The following is a 17107-nucleotide window of genomic DNA, read 5'->3' on the forward strand; positions in this document are numbered from 1 at the left end:
AGGATAAATAAGATATGTGAGGGACTTTAAAAACAGAATTACATGATATGATTACATACAAAAAATTGGCTATAAATATATACATTAGAGTATGTCTTCATACTGGACCTTTAAATGACTAGGAACAATGGATTAATAATGATTAACAATGAACAAAACACTGCAGCCGTAAAAATGCCATAGAATATTTTAATATAAAATACTAGCACTCAAACATGAAAGAATGAACCTTTCTGTGGTATTTTATTTTGAACTGTCCATGTTTAAAATTTTTGTTAAAATATACTGCCAAATAAGTTTCTTTTAAAATTATATACTCAGCAACATATTGCAACCATGAAAAGTGAACATTCAGAACTCTTGTCTCTCTTCTTGGCTGACCTAAAATCAACTTCAGATATCTGAATAGTACAAGATACCTTGCTTATTGAGATTTTTGCTTACCATTTCTTTTTTTAATCCTTACCCAAAGACTTTTTTTCCCCTTGCTTTCAGAGACAGGAGAGAGGAAGGGAGAGAGAAAGGAGAAAGAAAAGCACAGGTGCCAGAGAGAAGCATCGAGTGGTCGCCTCCCCATAGCGCCTGGACAGGAGACCTGACATGCCTGGACCAGGGATCAAACTGCAACCTTCCAGTTACCCTGAGTCCCAACCAACTGGGCCACACAGGCCAGGGCTCTGCTTACCATTTCAATGCACGTGTGCCTTAAATATGATAAAAGCAAATTTTCACTGAGAATAGTTCTGTATCTGTTTTCTCTTAGACATAACAAAACCTTCCCTCTTTATCTTTAAGGTGGTTCATTTGAAAACTGTATTTTTTAGTCAAAGAATTCACTCTTGAATAGTTTCCATTTTCCTAGCAAATTGCCCCCCTTATTACTGAGAATTTTTATTAACTCTGTTTATATTTGCTGTCTATTAAACTGCTTCTAATTATGAGAATTTAATTACCTAGATCTGACTTTGAAATCTCAGGTCTCAACTTTCTGCCTGGGCCTAAGACAACCAAGACTAAAGCTACTTTAGTACATAAAATAAATCTGGACTAGACTGGACATCACTTCTAAGAAACACACCCATTTTTCAGATGAGAACAACTTGAACCTGGTCTTCCAGTTATATAAATTGAAGATTCTAGACCTCTAAACCAATCTGTTATTAAGTTTAGACCAATATATCTAGTAAGTAGCTGGTCAAAAAACCCAAATTACATGTCTTCAGTTCAATAACTGAATAGTATTTTTTCTCTGTCATTTTACTGTGAAAAAATATAGAACACAACACCAGAAAGAGACAATATTCTCTACATGCTTCTATTCACAGACTTGGAATACTTCCATTCCCTTCTTGCCTGCAAGGTTTCTTTAGAGAAATCAGCTGACAGGCTTATGGGAACTCCTTTGCAGGTAACTACTTCCTTTTCTCTTGTTGCTCTAAAGATTCTCTCCTTATCTTTAATCTTGGGAAATGTAATTATGATGTGCCTTGGTGTGTGGGGTTCAACTTCTTTGAGCTTCTGGACTTCCTGGAAGTCTATTTCCTTTGCCAGATTAGGGAAGTTCTTCACTATTTTTTCAACTAAGTTTTCCATTTCTTGCTCTTCCTCTTCTCCTTCTGGCACCTGTATGATTCAGATGTTGGAACATTTAAAGTTGTCCTGGAGGTTCCTAAGCCTCTCCTCACATTTTTGAATTCTTGTTTCTTCATTCTGTTCTAGTTGTTTATTTCTTCCTTGTGGTCCAAATTGTTGATTTGAGCCCCAGTTTCCTTCTTGCCACTGTTGGCTCCCTGTACACTTTCCTTTATTTCGCTTTGCATAGCCTTCACTTCTTCCTCTATTTTGTAACCATACTCAACCATTTCTGTGAGCATCCTGATTACTAGTATTTTGAACTCTGCATCTGATAGGTTGGCTACCCCTTCATGGCTTAGTTCTATTTTTGGAGCCTTGATCTGTTCTTTCATTTGGGCCATATTTCTTTGTCTTGGTGCACCTATTAGTAAGGAAAGGAGCCTTAGGTATCTGCCAGGGAGGGGCAACCCACAGCACTGTGTGGCGCTGTATGTAGGGGAGAGGCCAAGAGGGACCAGTGCTGCTTGCTCAGTTTTCCGCCTGCTGTCAGTCACTTCCCCCACCAGCCACAAGAAAGTTAGGCCCTTCTGGTGCTGATTGCCAGGTAAGTAGGTTTGTGTATGTTCTAGGACCCTATGGGTGTCTTCAATGAACTCTCCTGTGAGGCTGGGAATTTCTCCCACTACCGTCACCATCAAAGGTTTTAAGGCTTTATTTCCTTGCACTGGAACTCCGGGTTGCACGGCTCCCAAGTTGTTTCTCCCAGTTTATCCGCACCACCCGATCTGCCAGCCACTGCCTTCCCACGCATCCTCTCTGCCCCAGCTGCCTGTCTCCGCCCCTCCTGCTGGTCTGGATGAATGTCTCTTCTTTAACTCCTTGGTTGTCAGACTTCCATAGAGTTCGATTTTTTGGCAGTTCTGGTTGTTTTTTGTTTTTAAATTTGTTGTCCTTCTTTTGGTTGTACAAGAAGGCAAAGTGTATCTACTTACCCCTCCATCTTGGCCAGAAGTCCCCCCCCTTTTTTTTAATTTGTGTGTTTTAAAGAAAGAATCCTTGTAAATGGTTTGGGGTTTTTTAAGGGACAAAGGAAGGCAGATCGCAGGACTAAACAGCTTCATAATTTTTTAAGTGAGCCAAAAGTTAAAAAAAAAAAAAACACGAAGAAGAAAAAAACAAAAAACCCAGACCCCAAAGCACTGGCTGATCTCACCAACTCTGCTTAAGCAACTTCATAGCTGTGACGTCACTCCTGGATTACAGATCTATATTTAGTTTATACCTAATATGGGTAAAGGCCCGAACTAACAGCCATTTCCTCTGTCCACAAAAAGAAACTTCCTTGCTTTTTTTCTATCAACAATGCAAAGCTTAGTGAAGGCCCCTCTGAAGGAGGAGGTTAAACACACACACTCAGAAAAATATTAACATCTTAGTACATTATTTTTTTTAAACTTGGACCACTTTAACACTTCCAAATTGGGAAAATAATTCTAAATCAAGTAGGTGATGGTCAAGTCTCGCTAACAAGTTTATAAATAACCCCTTTAAAATAGTTTATAAAATACTAATTAACCAGGACCCAAAAATGCACATAGGTGAGGTAATGGAAATGTTACGGTTTCCTTTCAAATTTAACCAAAAGAACTGAAAGCAACCACTCATCTGACAAACCACCTAGACTCACTGGTGGTTTAGAAATATATTTAAACAGTCTCCGGACTTTTAGTTTTTGGTCTTTTTTTCATTTTTCCGGGTGACTGAAGAGAACAAATAGTAAAAACAAAACTCTGGTGGGTAAAAATTCAAGTTTCAAGTAGAAAGAAGGAATATAAACAAACTTAAAAACTCTTAGTGGTTAAGAGTCGGCTCCAGATCACAAAGACCCTGGTACAAATCCCAACACTGCTTCTCCCCAGCCCTGCGACCACACGCAGGCAGTGGCCTCTGCGAGCCTCCCGCGTGAAATAGCATCGACAGCGCCTCCCTCAGAGTTCCTGTGCGGATTAAACTAGCCGACAAGCACAGGGCTGGGCACCTATGTCTGGTGCCTGGACCACAATACTATCCATTACCTATGGCTATTATTCTGACTTGCACAGAAAAGCAAAAAGGTACTGTTCATTTTTAAGTGTCGGTGTACTCTGACACAGGAATAAAAGGTTTAAAGAGGCTTGTGATATTATTATAAAATAAAGGATACTAAAGTCACTTTCTGATCCTTACATTATCTATCAATTACAGCCACGCTACATTTCTGAAGTTTTATCATCATCCCATTGTGGGATAAGGTGGAAAAAGGGTTTTGAATCTTAGGGTCTAGAAATAAATTAGGAACTAGGAAACTTCAACTCTTTCTCCCTTACCCCTCAAAAATTACCAAGCATAAAACCTATAAACCTACACTTTCTTCTGCCACAAATTAAACAGAGAACCTAATCTCTCCTGCGTTTCCCCTAAAGAAATGCCAGTGAATACGTCACCAGTTCAACTTTATAAGTGAATATCATAAAAATCAAGGAACAGTGAATGTCGCAGCAGCACAGTGAGCTGCGTGAAATAAATATGGATTACCCACAATTCAAAAGAACTTCTACAAAACCACTAGATCCTATATGCCACAGATCAGTCTTTACTTCTTTGGTTCTTTCATAAAAAAGGCTGAGAAGGGTGAGGGAGAAGAGTTGGAAAGAAAAGAGAAACAGGAAAAACATCCCCCCTAACAATGAACCCTCAACTTGAGCTGCAAGCACAGAGAGCGCTGCTGCGGCAGCCGGTCAGAGACGGCAGAGTCCAACCTGGCTGGTCATCCTGGTCGGCGCCAACGGGCCCGTGGGTCACTGGAGTTAACTCAGGAACAAACTCAAGTCTACTCTGGGGCTTTTTTTGCACTAAACCTGCTCTTCTGATAAAGAATAGAAAGTTCCCCAGCCTAGGGACAGCCTGGCAGATTAAAACCATATATATTGAATATATAAGGTAACCATGAGCCAATACAGTCTTAACTCAGAATTCCAACAGGCCCAAGGAATAAGAAGAAAACAAAGCTTACTATGTATCAAATGCTAAGAAGTTTTCTTATATGGACTCTTTTAATCTTTACAAAAGTCTAAGAGGTAGATACTATTTATTACCCCAGTGGAGACATTGAGGCAACTAGTGAAAGGGCAGAACCAGAATTGAAACACTGTCACTACAGTGTTGAAATGCTGTCACTACACTGTCGTTACTATGACAACATGACAATTTCCAAATGACAACTCAACTGCCTATGTGAAATAGTAATTCTAACCATCTTCAACACTGAAGTAGACTAGTGCCTTACATGGGGAATACAAATAATTCTTCGAGTCAGAACTGCTCCCTGGTTCTGACTTTGCAATATTGGACCACAAATATTACGAAGAACACAAAGAACCTTTTTACAAGCAGTACCAAGGCAGCACTGTCATCTGGCACAGGCATCCCTGCTGCATCTTCAGGACAAGGACTGCAACTCTTCATCCCAGTGGCTGTCAAGGCACATACTCCGGGCCACATCCACAGTCAGGAACTCTCCCTTCAATCCTTTTTATTTTGCAGCGGGGCGGGGGCGGGGGGGATAAATCTGTTCACTTCAATCTAAGAGTCATTTTTTTAAATTATCATCCCAGCTGGAGCCCGAACCTGCAGCCTAGGTATGTGCCTGGACCGGGGATGGAAGCCAAAGCCTTTTTTCGGTGTACACAACGATGCTCCAACCACCTGAGCCACCGGGCCAGGGCCAAAACAGAGTCACTTTGAGACACTAAACCAAAACAGCACATGTGAGCTGAACCCAATGACTTGCATTACATTCTCAGCCTATTTCTCAGGCTTCTTGTATGACTATTTCTATGAATTTAATAAGCATTTGCTCTTACAAAATCATATGATGCTTTATTTCTTCTTTTCCCACCAGCCTCCTCTGGAATCAACCCTACGCAAGGGGAAAAAAAAAAGCTTCTGTGTACTCCTTCAGCAAATATTTTACTAAAGAACAATGAAATGAATTAATACAAGTAATACACTTAACACAGTGTCTGGCACATAGCGAGCACCTCATAAATGTTTCCGTTATTTCAGTTAAGTATGTGTTATGTCGATTTAGTATGAAATACTCCTGCAATTGGAAAAGGCAACAAAAATACAAGTCAGTGGGAACGAGCAACAATTCTAAATATACACCAACCAGACCTCCAAGTCTGTGTTATGATGATTCGTGGGAAATATTTTCCCCTCTAACATCATGATGTCTAGTGTTCCTTCCAACATTATAGCTCGAATGGCATATATATATATATATATATATATATATATATATATAATTTTCAAATGCTTTCCCTTAACATGGATCCCCCTCCAGCTACCAACCTGTCTCTTCGGATTAGCCAAGTTTCCCATTACAGCTGGCTTTACACAGTGAGTCTACTCTTCCCTCCTGTTCACTCTTCCAGCCGCTCTGCTACGGCTTCCCCAGCACCATTCCACCAAAGCTGTTGCTAGTAAGGTTACCAGTGGCCTCCAGGCTGATAAATCAAATAGCTACTCATCTAACTTGACACAGCTGGTCATTCCTTCCTTCCTAAAACCTTCCCCTAGCTTCCTGGGTACTTCACTCTCCTAGTTTTCGCCTTCGAATTACTGCTCTATTGCAATACCTCTTGTTCTCCTCCATTACCCAACACCTAAGGGTTCACGTGCCCTCAGAATTTGGTCCCAGGCATTTTCCCTACTCTTCACTCATCCACAGAATGCTCTCACATACCTTAAATACTATGTCTCAAATCCCAAATTTCCCTACCCTGCCTAGACTTCTTTCTGAGCATCAGATCTGTGTATCCAGCTTTCTAGTAGACATCTCCATGTGACATTTCGGTCATCGCAAACTCAAGTCAAAAACTGAACACTGTCTGTTCCCCCTCCGTATCAACAAAAGATACCTGTTTCAACCAGTGATTCTAATTAGGCACCTACATCATTTCTCACACGCAACTCCTTTAATATCTTCCCAGTGACTGCACCTTCAAAACGTCCATTCTCTTCTCCCATCATCACCCTAATCCTGGCCACTATCATCTTTCTTGATTGCAATGGCCTCCAACTAGTCTCCCTGCTTCCACTCTTGCCTCTCTTCAACTCATTTTCCAGAGTGGCCAGACTGCTCGCCTTAAAATGCAAATCAGATCATGCCACTTCTTTGCTTAAAGCCTGTTGAAGAAATGCTCTTTATACTGAGAAAAAATTTCACATGATACAAGAATCTCCATGAAGAAGCTCATCCATTTCTCACTCTACACCTGGCATGTTCCCTCTATTCCAGGCACACTCTCAATTGGTTGGATTTACCAGCAGCCTTTACATATGCCAATTCCTCCAGCCTGGGATGCTCAAGCCCTCATTCCCGTAATACGATTCATCCTTCACGTCGTTCCTCAGAAGTCCCCACTGAGCTTCCATTGTAATCGAGTTTCCTGTCATTCTTTCTCAGGATGACCTATTCTTGTCTTTAATGTAATTATATACTGTCTTTGTGTATTTAATGTAAGCTTCTCCCATAAACAATAGGTTCCATGAGTTCTTAATATATTATCATTTTGCCCTCACTGGTGTGGCTCAGTTGGTTAGGCGTCATCCCACAAAGCGAAGGTCCCTGGTTCGAGTCCAGTCAGGGCACATGGCTGGGTTGCAGGACAGGTCCCCTGCTGGGGCGTGTGCAAGAGGCAACCGATTGGTGTTTCTCTCCCTCTCTTTCTCCCTCCCTTCCCATCTCTCTAAAAGAATTAAATAAATAAAAACTTAAAATATATACATATATTCTAATTTAATATGTCAAAAACTAAGCTCTGGATCTCTTCCCCATCAGAACTAGTTCTTCCCAACCTTCCCATCTGAGTTAATGAAATTCATCATTCTAGTTGTTCAGAACAAAAATCTTGGAATCACCTTTGACTCTTTTCTCTCACGGTCCACATCCAATCCATCAGGAAATACATCTCCATCTTCAGAACACATCCAGAATCTGACTACTTCTCTCACCTTATCCAAGCCACCATCACCTCATACGTGGATTACTGAATAGCCTCCTACACAGCCTCCTAATTTCCTATATAAATGTCCTGTTAAATAGAAAACAGCGCCCCTATCATTCTCCATACTCTTTATCCTACTTCATGTTTCCTCACAGCATGAATCACTTTCAGACATACGTTTGTTTGTCTCCCACAATTGAATATGAATGCCACAAGGTTCACTTACATACTCAAGCCACTAGAAGAGCGTCTCACCGTTGTTAAACAACTGCGTGAAAGAAGAACACATACTATTCTAGCAGGCAGGAATTGGACTTGCGGGGAGAGGTGGATGAAGTATTTCAAATAAAGGAAACACCACCAAAATTATTCCAGGAAGGCAGAGAAGTACATGGCATATTCGAGACCAAAGCAGCTAGACTAAGGCTAGCTAGTGGGAGATAAGACTGGAAACACAGATCGGGATCCTAATGTGAAAGGCTTTGCCAGATAAATAAGCTTGTATCTAATTCAATAAACAACTAGAGCAAGTGGGATCCATTTAAAATTTGAGTCCCGAAGTATTCATTTTATTTTAGATAGATAAAAATGATAGAACATGACATATAACTATTAAGGGAAAGATAAAGTTTCTTTAAACTGATAATAAACCATACTTAGTAGATTCAGCAACACAAACTACCCTTCAGCTGTTAGTATACAATGTCAACACTTTATTCATTTCTAAGTCAATTAATTATCTTATTTAGTTTGCCCAGAAAGTATTCAATTAATGTTTGCTTCCATTATGATCCCCATACTGCAATCAACTGTTCTTATATCTTCCAACTACTACATAGATATTGAGGGGGAAAATTAATACTAAAAAATAATTTGGATTTTCAGAACATAGCACAAAGGGAGGGTGTACCTTCAAACCATTTAATCAATACCTATAATAAGAACAATCCCAAGTGTTGACAGATGTCACAACATAAAATAGCTTGCTTTCCTCCAGCAAAGATCAAACTGGGTAAATGCTCCTTTAATGCTATTTAGGAAGATAAATCCAGATACAATCTGAGTTTCTGTGATAAAAACTAAATCAAGCAAATTTTCTTTAAACCCACTCAATACATGTTATGTGTTAGACTGCACTTGGAGTGCATTTTTCATTCATCCTAGTATTCTGCTGTTATGAAGAACATTGAAATATTATATATAATCTCTGTTCAATAATTCGAGCAAGTTTATAAACAAGATGAGGACACAACAAAATAGTAGCAGTGGCCACTTCTAGAAGAAAGGTTTGTGAGTGATTTTATTTGTGCTTTTCTGTGTTTTCTAAGTTGTACAGTAAACGTGTAGCTTTTATAATTGAAAGGAAAAAAATTAATATAATGCATACCAATGAATATCTTAGGAAACAAAAAAGAAATTAAATTATATTTCAAATTTAGGGCCAGCCTTTGAACTAAAACAGACTAAGGTTAGTTACTACTTATACTGAGTCATTGTTCTTTTTTGTTTGTTTTTAGCCTCCCCTGAGAACATTTCTTACTGCTTTTGGGGGTGCAGGGGAGGAGGGAGGGAAGGAGAGAGAAACATCAGCTGGTTACCTTTTCCTGTGCACCCCAACCAGGGATCTAACCCGCAGTCTGGGTTTGTGCCCAGACCAGGAATCAAACCTTGACCTTCAGTGCACCTGTGTACTGCATGACACTCCAACCAATTCAGCAACACCAGCCAAAGCAAAGAAGCCATTTTTTTAAAAAGCATATTTGCAATCAAGGCTCCTGCCGACAATTACAAAATGTAAATGAAGTCTATGTTAATAACAATTATCAACAATTTTACATGATTTAATGAAAACTGAACAAGCCCTAATTTTTACACCAAAATTTTAAAGATTTTACTTATTTATCTCTAGATAGAGGGGAAGGGAGGGAGAAAAACAGGGAGAGAAACATCAATGTACAGAGCTACACTGATCAGTTGCCTCTTGCACGTCCACAGCTGGGGACCTGGCTTGTAACCCAGGCCTGTGCTCTGACTGGGAATTGAACTGCCAACCTTTCAGTTTGTAGGCCGGTGTTCAATCCACTGAGCCACACCAGCCAGAGCTAAACCAAAATTTTAAATTCCTGTGTTCAATAAAATATGCTATAACCTAGAACATCAAGTAACATAGAACTTCACAGTCTTCATAAGTTTTTGTCTGGAAACTTTTCAGTTCAGTCCTGGGCATGTGTACATTCAAAGCCAAAATTTCATTTAATTGACCACCCTTTTCTCGTGATCAGTCAAGGGAGTCTGGTCTCGCAGCTACCACGCTCCCATGTTCCTAAGCAGCACAACAGACTGACTGGGTTGTCTTTAGTGTTTAAGGGACGCTCGCCCTGGTCAGCCATCTACCACCTGGTTTCCATGCCCAAAATAAAGCAGCTCGTTGTTAGAGGAAAACGTGCATAGAACTCACATACATTTAAACGTTCATAATCACCTCAGCTTCCAACAAATGGTTGTTCGGTATTGTATTCTCTAATGTTTGTTCAGATTCTTTTTGTCTTCTCTCACACATTCCAATAAATAACTACGCAGCCTGGTGGTAAATTTCAGTACGCAAATTATTACAGTTGCTTGACATTTTTACAATTCTATTATGAAAACTAAATCCTTTTCATAAGAGGAAATTATTGTCCATATAAAGTTAGAAGTAATCATTTTATTACAAAAAAAGGGGGGGGGACCTGTTATACCCCTTGCTCACAATCACTCTGTATTCAGCTTCCACAAAAGCAAAAAGAAAAAATCTATGAAACAAAATACATGCATGATGGCCCTGGCCCTGGCTCTAATACTGTTACTTCTTCAAAACATTACCATTAAAATGTAAGACGCTCCTAGTCCATCTTTGGCATAAGCATCAACAGTCTTATTTACCTACATTACGATATTTTCATAAAGTTAGACTACTAAAGTTTCCTGGGCTTATATTTTAACTAGAGGAAGAAAACAAACCACATAGGGCTACTTGATATTCCCAGTACCAATACTTGGGACTGAGCACTAAGGGATAAAAGCCAAGACTCAGTAAAGGACAAGCGGATTAAAAGCTCCAAGAAAATTCACCAAGAGATGTCCCAAATTAAATTTATTTCTGTTAAATCATACCCGACTGGTTTGTAACCATGACTTAATGTCACTTTCCTTCAGAAACTCCTTTTCCATTCTCTACAACGGCCTCTAAAAGAGGCCAACCCAACAAAATCTTAATTCCTGTCTTAATCACACTTGCCATCCTGCCTGACACACTTCCCGTTTATGGACTCACTAATTCCTTATTCAGGAGGCACCGGTGAGGCTCCAAAGCTCTAAAGAAACAGGAAAGAGGCGAGTCTGGCTCATCGTCCTTTCACTGGCTTCCAGGCACCTCAGGATCTCAGTCAACACCCTTCCAAACCGAATGTGACTTCCGCTGACCACCCGGCCGGGTCCTCCGCATCGCCTCTTTTCAACTGCTATTCATACCGTGTCCTGGTTTTCTCATGTGTTCAGCCCCCTTGACCCAGAGGTCTCCTATTTTTTTTTTTTAATTTTGTTTCTTCCTTTCCAGTGTGGGGCCCTTTCTCTCAGATTTTTACATCTAATCAAAATGATCACCTTGGCCTTTGTTAACAGTAGCATTGGTAAATCTTTGGTAACAGTTCAAATGAAACTTGGCAAAAACAGAGTTCCCATTAATCTCTCATTTCTCACATTCATTTCTATCTCCTGAATTTTCCCCATGGAAAACCTCAAATGAATGACAAGCCAATTACATCCAAGGTAACACTATATTGATGTTGAGTTCGTTTTTGTTCAGTCATGAGAATAAAGTTCTCAGCATCATTTCCCATAGAAAATTTATTTCACTTGTCTGTGTTTAAAAAGAGGAAGCTGAAGCCTGCCCTTGAAGCAGCACATGGAGAACTCCCACTTTCTCCTGGCAGAGCAGCTGAGAGTTTGCCCGCTTGTATGATCCATTCACACCTTCCCAAATCCACTGGGAAGCTACTGAATAGACAGCAACCCATAAGATAGAGAACTGTTGTGAGGACAAGTAAGGCTAGGAAAACTGTATGTAGTAGCAAAAACTTAAATTCGGTCTTAAAAGTCTCATCCTCAACTTTTAAATGACTCGTCTTCCTGGCACTGTGGATTTGAATCATTCCTAGTTCCTTCTTCTATCAAAATTATCTAGGTAGCAATCTACCTATTGCTTCCTGCATAAAGAGTCTACAAATGGTGTCGCAACTAACATTCCCATTCGTTGTTATTCCCAACACTTCCTACACTGGCTTTTCCAAGGCCAAGTTCATCTTTCCCCATCTCCTAACCCAACTTAATGTAATCCACACTTGAGTCCTTAAGCAGGCACCATGAAAGGGCTGTTCAGCCTTTGGCACCTCTGCACCACATTGGAAGAAGAGTTGTCTTAGGCCACACATTAAACACATTGTGACATGTAATCACAAAAAGAACCTCATAATCTTTTAAGTGAATTTATAACTTTGTGTTGGGACACATTCACAGCCGACCTGGGTTGCATGCGGCCCCTGGGGCTACAGGTTAGACACCCCTGTATGTTTGGTTTTCTTTCCAATAAAATGTATATGCCAAAAGATAGGAAATGTTTAATCATTTCTTATGCCTCCCATAGTACTTAACTCAGTATTAGGCACTTAGTTCATGTCAGCAGAAGTCACAGGTGATCAGACGGACGTGACTTTAATGATCATCTAGCCCAAACCTCTCTTCTATACTTTGTTTATATGAATTATGCTTGACAATCAGAATGTCACCATTTACTTTTTTGGGAAAACAGTTCTTAACTCTTGGGTTAGGAATCTGCAGGGGGAAATCTCACATACATCTTTTATGTAATGTCAAGGTTTTACAGAATTAATGAAGCCATTTAAGAATAATATACTATCAATAACAACTATGGGTGTTTACTGTATGCTAAGCGCTATTTCTAAAGCTTTACACAGGGTGGTATATATGACTGGGTCATATTTTCTGGCATTCCTTGCAGTTAAGATGAAACCATGCAATTAAGTTCTCCCCAGTGAAGTAGGAAAGAAAGTGACAGACAGAACTTCTGGGCCGGGGCCCTAAAGAGAAATATGCCTCCTCCATACTCTCCACTTCCTGCTGGCTGGGCCAGGACCTCTCGGCCACCAGCTCTGACTCCTCAAAGGACAATGCTCTGGGGTAGGTGGAAAACAAGCTGGGAAGAGCTTTAATCCCTATACGACTCTCAGGAGGAAAGCCACCCCAACATCTAGGACACCCTAACGGGACTGCTAGGCAAGAAAAAAATTAACTTTTACCTTATTAGAGACACTGTTTGGCATGAATTATTTATTGCAGCAGCTTAGACTACTCCAATGAATACACACAGATTACCAGTGAGCCCCCTCAGCAACCCTATGGAATTGTTACTCTTACTATCCTGATACTAGAGGTCAGGAAAATAAGGCACCAAGAACTTAGGAAATCTCCTCAACACGACTGGAAGCCAGGTCTAAGCCAGGCAGTCTGGCTCCAGGGTGCAAGCACATTAGAAACCCTGCCAAACATCTCAAAAGAAACAGCTATTCTTACGTGTTAAGCCACTGTGCCCATGTTTGTTTTGTTTTGTTTTGTTTTTATAACCACCACCCCAATTTCTTACTGACTAGCAGGGGTTTCTGCATCTAAATATGTACAAACAAAATGACACACAATTAGCATGCACTTGCTCCCTGTATACCAGTCACTGTTCTATGTCACATACATTAACCAATTTAATCCCATGAGGTTGGTCTATTAATATCCCAGTTGTGCAGATAAGGCACAGGAGGGTTTAAACAAACTGTCTGGAAACATGATTAGTAAGTGAACAAATAGGATTAGAAACCCAGGCTATTATGGGACTGAACTTTACCTCACTGGTTGGTGGTTCCCAACTGGGGCTGGCCATTATCAAAATATACACCTATCAGGTCGCTCAGGGTGTAGGAAGTGAGCACTCTCACTGTTGAATGTGACAGCCTTTGTGAACCTCTTTACTGTTTTGAAGGTCCCTATCCTTAACCAGACAGCTGCTATTATACGCACTGGTAATGGGGAGTCACCAGACTCACCAGCAAATAATTCCAAAACAATACTCCTAAAAAAAGGCAATGCAGCTTTGAGTCTGGTCACATTGGGTGGCTGGGCGGGGGTCCTAGCCTATTTCTCCTAAATTTAAAGCTACCTAAGCAGATAGGCTCAATATACTTTTCACTCATATGCTTTAAGTGTAGATAATAGTTTTCTGCTACAGAAACCTTTTGGCAGAATAATTAACACTGTTTAAAATACAACACTGGACAGCCATGGCCTCTGCCCCCTCATTGCTTTCAAAATAACTACACTGATGAGGGTATTTCCCCCATTTGCATTTCCTGCATATAGGTTTTGAGAAGAAATGAAAAATACTCTTTATCACAATGTATCTGTCCCCCCACCCCTCCCCCTTATTTCCCTTTGAAACAACAATACTGGTTTACATCAGCACAAAGTTTTGCCTATGCTGAATCACAGGACAAGCAAAAACATTTCACCTCTTGCTTCACAAACAAGGAAAGTCAGTCTCCGGGAGGAAAGCAACATGCCCAAGGCAACCAAGCCAGCAAGCAAAGCACCATGACTCGAGTCCTGGTTCTCTGCCACCACCGCGGTGAGAAAGGCTTACAACTACTGGTAAACAGGATGCTTTTAGCTGGTTCACAAATATTTTTTGGCCATTATACTTAAAAGAACCACATCTAATCCATACTTTCACAGGCATTATTACTTAAGGCTAAGCTATGGTTTTCAAGAAATGAGTTGTATTTAGTAAACAATAATACTGATATACGGCAAATATGGAAAACTGGTAAGGGGTATTCAAGTGACTCACGTGGGGGAAACAAATGCACCACCATGACCCTCTCCTTCTAATTTATGGGTTAAATTAACAATAAGCAGGGCATTAAGCACTGATCTCTTACTCTCTAATTCAACTACTTCGTTTTTTTTCTTGTCCTATTGTATTGGCTAGGACCTCCAGCACCATACTGAAAAGCAAGCATTACTGATAGTCTCCTTATCAGATCCTAAATGTAATGCTACTTCTAAAGTTTCACCACTAAGAATCATGTTTTTTGTTTGTTTTTAGTAGAGACACTGTTTCTGAGTTTATGGAAATCCCCTCCAGTGCCTAGCTCAGTAAAAAAATTTTAACACTTATCTCTGACCCACCCATTGCCCTTCTCCAGACTGCCTTCCACCCTTTCTCTTATTTCAGCTTCCTCCCTACATTCTCTGCACCTCGGAGCACTGTCTGCCACCCAAAGTAACTGAGACTCTTTTAAGATATTCTGGGGTTTCTAGAACTATCTGCTGTTTCAGTTACCTAGACCAAAGCGTCTCTAAAACTGATAACCTAAAGAAAACCCTAAAACTGACACTGTTTCGAGCCCTTGCGGATCAGTTCTTCTCTCCCTATCTCAAACACCCCCTTCAATGTCTTTCCCTCCTTAAAAGGGTCCTGCATTAAGAATTCGGGGGAAAATGAAACAAAATTGTTCTGGATTTCTGTTAACTTTCTCTTCAGAAAGTTAGCTCTGAATCAGTCTGCTGAAGTAGGTGACTCAAAGAATCTAGAGGATTTTAAAGGTTTGAGGGAGGCAGCTGGACCCACATGTTCTTCTACTCCTTCCTTTGCTCCAGTGAAAAATATTAAAGAAAAAAAAAAACCGAGAGAAAGGGGCAGGGATAGTATTTGTAAGCACACAAGGTAGTTACAGAATATAACAATTGAACAGACCGGAGGGGGGGGATCAACCCTCGAAAGCCCAAACAAGTTATGAATTTCTTTCCCTCCCTCACCATCTTTTCTTTCAAAACAAAAGAGCGGACACAACCTTCCCGAGGCAGCAACACGGAGGGGAGCAGCCAAAATGTTGCATCATACAAAACATTCCGCGTTTGAGAAACAAGAAAACCAGATGGTGGTTAAAATACCTAACGCAGGAAAACCAAGCTGGGAATCTCGGGCTTTTCCGGAAGCCCAGGAATGTCTGCTCTTTTGAAAAAAAGAAATTAAGACTGCATGGACAATTAAAGTTACGGTTTCATACCAGCGGGGAGAAAAATGCTCTTTCAGAAAGCGTCCAAAGTTCAGTTCATGTCCCCACTGGTTCGAGGGTTCGGCTCCCTGGCTGGGGGTGGAATCCGAGGGCTGAGGAGTGGGATGGGGGGGGGGGGCGTCGGGCGCCCGGCGTGGTGTGGTGACAGGAACTCCGAGGCCCCAGGGGGGGCAGCTGGTCCCACAGGGACGCGGGGCCACCGTCTAGCGTCCGCCGGAGCCCGCGCGGCTGAAGGCAGTGACGACAGCCCCGGAGTGCTAGCTTTCGGCGGTCCCGGTCCCACCCAGGCTCCCTGGGGCAACCTCGGCGGCGAAGGCGCGGGTGGCCGGGAGACAATGGGCCACGGGTCCGAGAGCAGCGCTTTCCTCATCCCCCGATGCTGGGCGCCGCGCGGGGGCGCTGCAGGGGCGCGAGGGTTGATGAGCGTCCCACGCCCAGGGACGCCGCCCCCGGCAGCCGGCCGGCAGTTGGGGGTGCAGCTGAGCGGGACGGGGTGCGAGCGCTCTCACCTTAACGAAGAGCTCAATGATGGGATCTTTGTCTTCCTCCTTCAGTCCGTTCAGCGGCATCGACAACGCCATGGCCGGCTTGGTGGACTCCGCGGACACTGGTAGCGGCTGCTGCTTCTGCTCCCGGGGTTCTCTGGAGTGGCCTCCAACCGCGCTGCGCCTCCCAGGAGCGCGACTCTGGGGCTGCCCCAGCCCGAGCTGCTTCAAGTCACCGGGCGGGACCCAGGGGCGGGGCCTCGATGGGGGCGGGGCAAGACCCGGAGTCTCAACTCTCCAGAGGAAATGGGACCGCCGGACCTTGGGGGGCGTGGCCTCGGGCGGGAGAGTAGACCACCGCCCCGGCGCCTAGAGGCTGCTGAGGGGGCGTGATCAGGCTCGGGGCGTGGCCTACGCGCTGGCAGAGGGTAGGACCTTGAGCCACTCCCCCTGAGGGGGAGGGAGGAAGATCCCCCGCAGGCCAGAGCCTGACACCGCCTCCCGCGGCAGCTGGGGCGCGGCCGGGCAGCTGCTGCTGGCGTTGCGCCCCATGACCTCACACCTTCAGCCTGCCTGGGGAGACAAGTAGGTTCTCCCCAGCTGTAGCCTCACGATTCATTTGCTTTTTCCTGAAGCGGCCACTTCCCCAACTCTGTTAGATGAGGCTGCTTTTTCCAGGTCAACTTTTTGGAAAGTTTTCATCCCCTTAGAAACATATTTCCTCATCTGAGGTCTTCGTTTTTCCCTTTGACTCTCTCATCACTCCTCCTTTGGGAGCCGGCCTAGCACCCAGGTGAATCTGATGAACACTTCAGTT

General features: G+C 42.4%; 1 protein-coding gene across 1 annotated transcript in view; it reads right to left on the reverse strand.

Moving 5' to 3' along the window:
• CLIC4 (chloride intracellular channel 4) overlaps nt 1-16480 on the reverse strand; it is a 58825-nt gene extending 42345 nt beyond the window's left edge. Inside the window, exon 1 of the mRNA XM_037135962.2 lies at nt 16315-16480. Coding sequence (XP_036991857.1) covers nt 16315-16386 — 72 coding nt within the window. The 5' untranslated portion in view covers nt 16387-16480. The remainder of the gene's footprint in view (nt 1-16314) is intronic.
• Nucleotides 16481-17107: the final 627 nt, after the last annotated feature.

The sequence above is a fragment of the Artibeus jamaicensis genome, unplaced genomic scaffold (assembly GCF_021234435.1).
Source record: "Artibeus jamaicensis isolate MK-2021 breed Jamaican fruit bat unplaced genomic scaffold, CSHL_Jam_final scaffold_847, whole genome shotgun sequence".
NCBI lineage: Eukaryota > Metazoa > Chordata > Mammalia > Chiroptera > Phyllostomidae > Artibeus > Artibeus jamaicensis.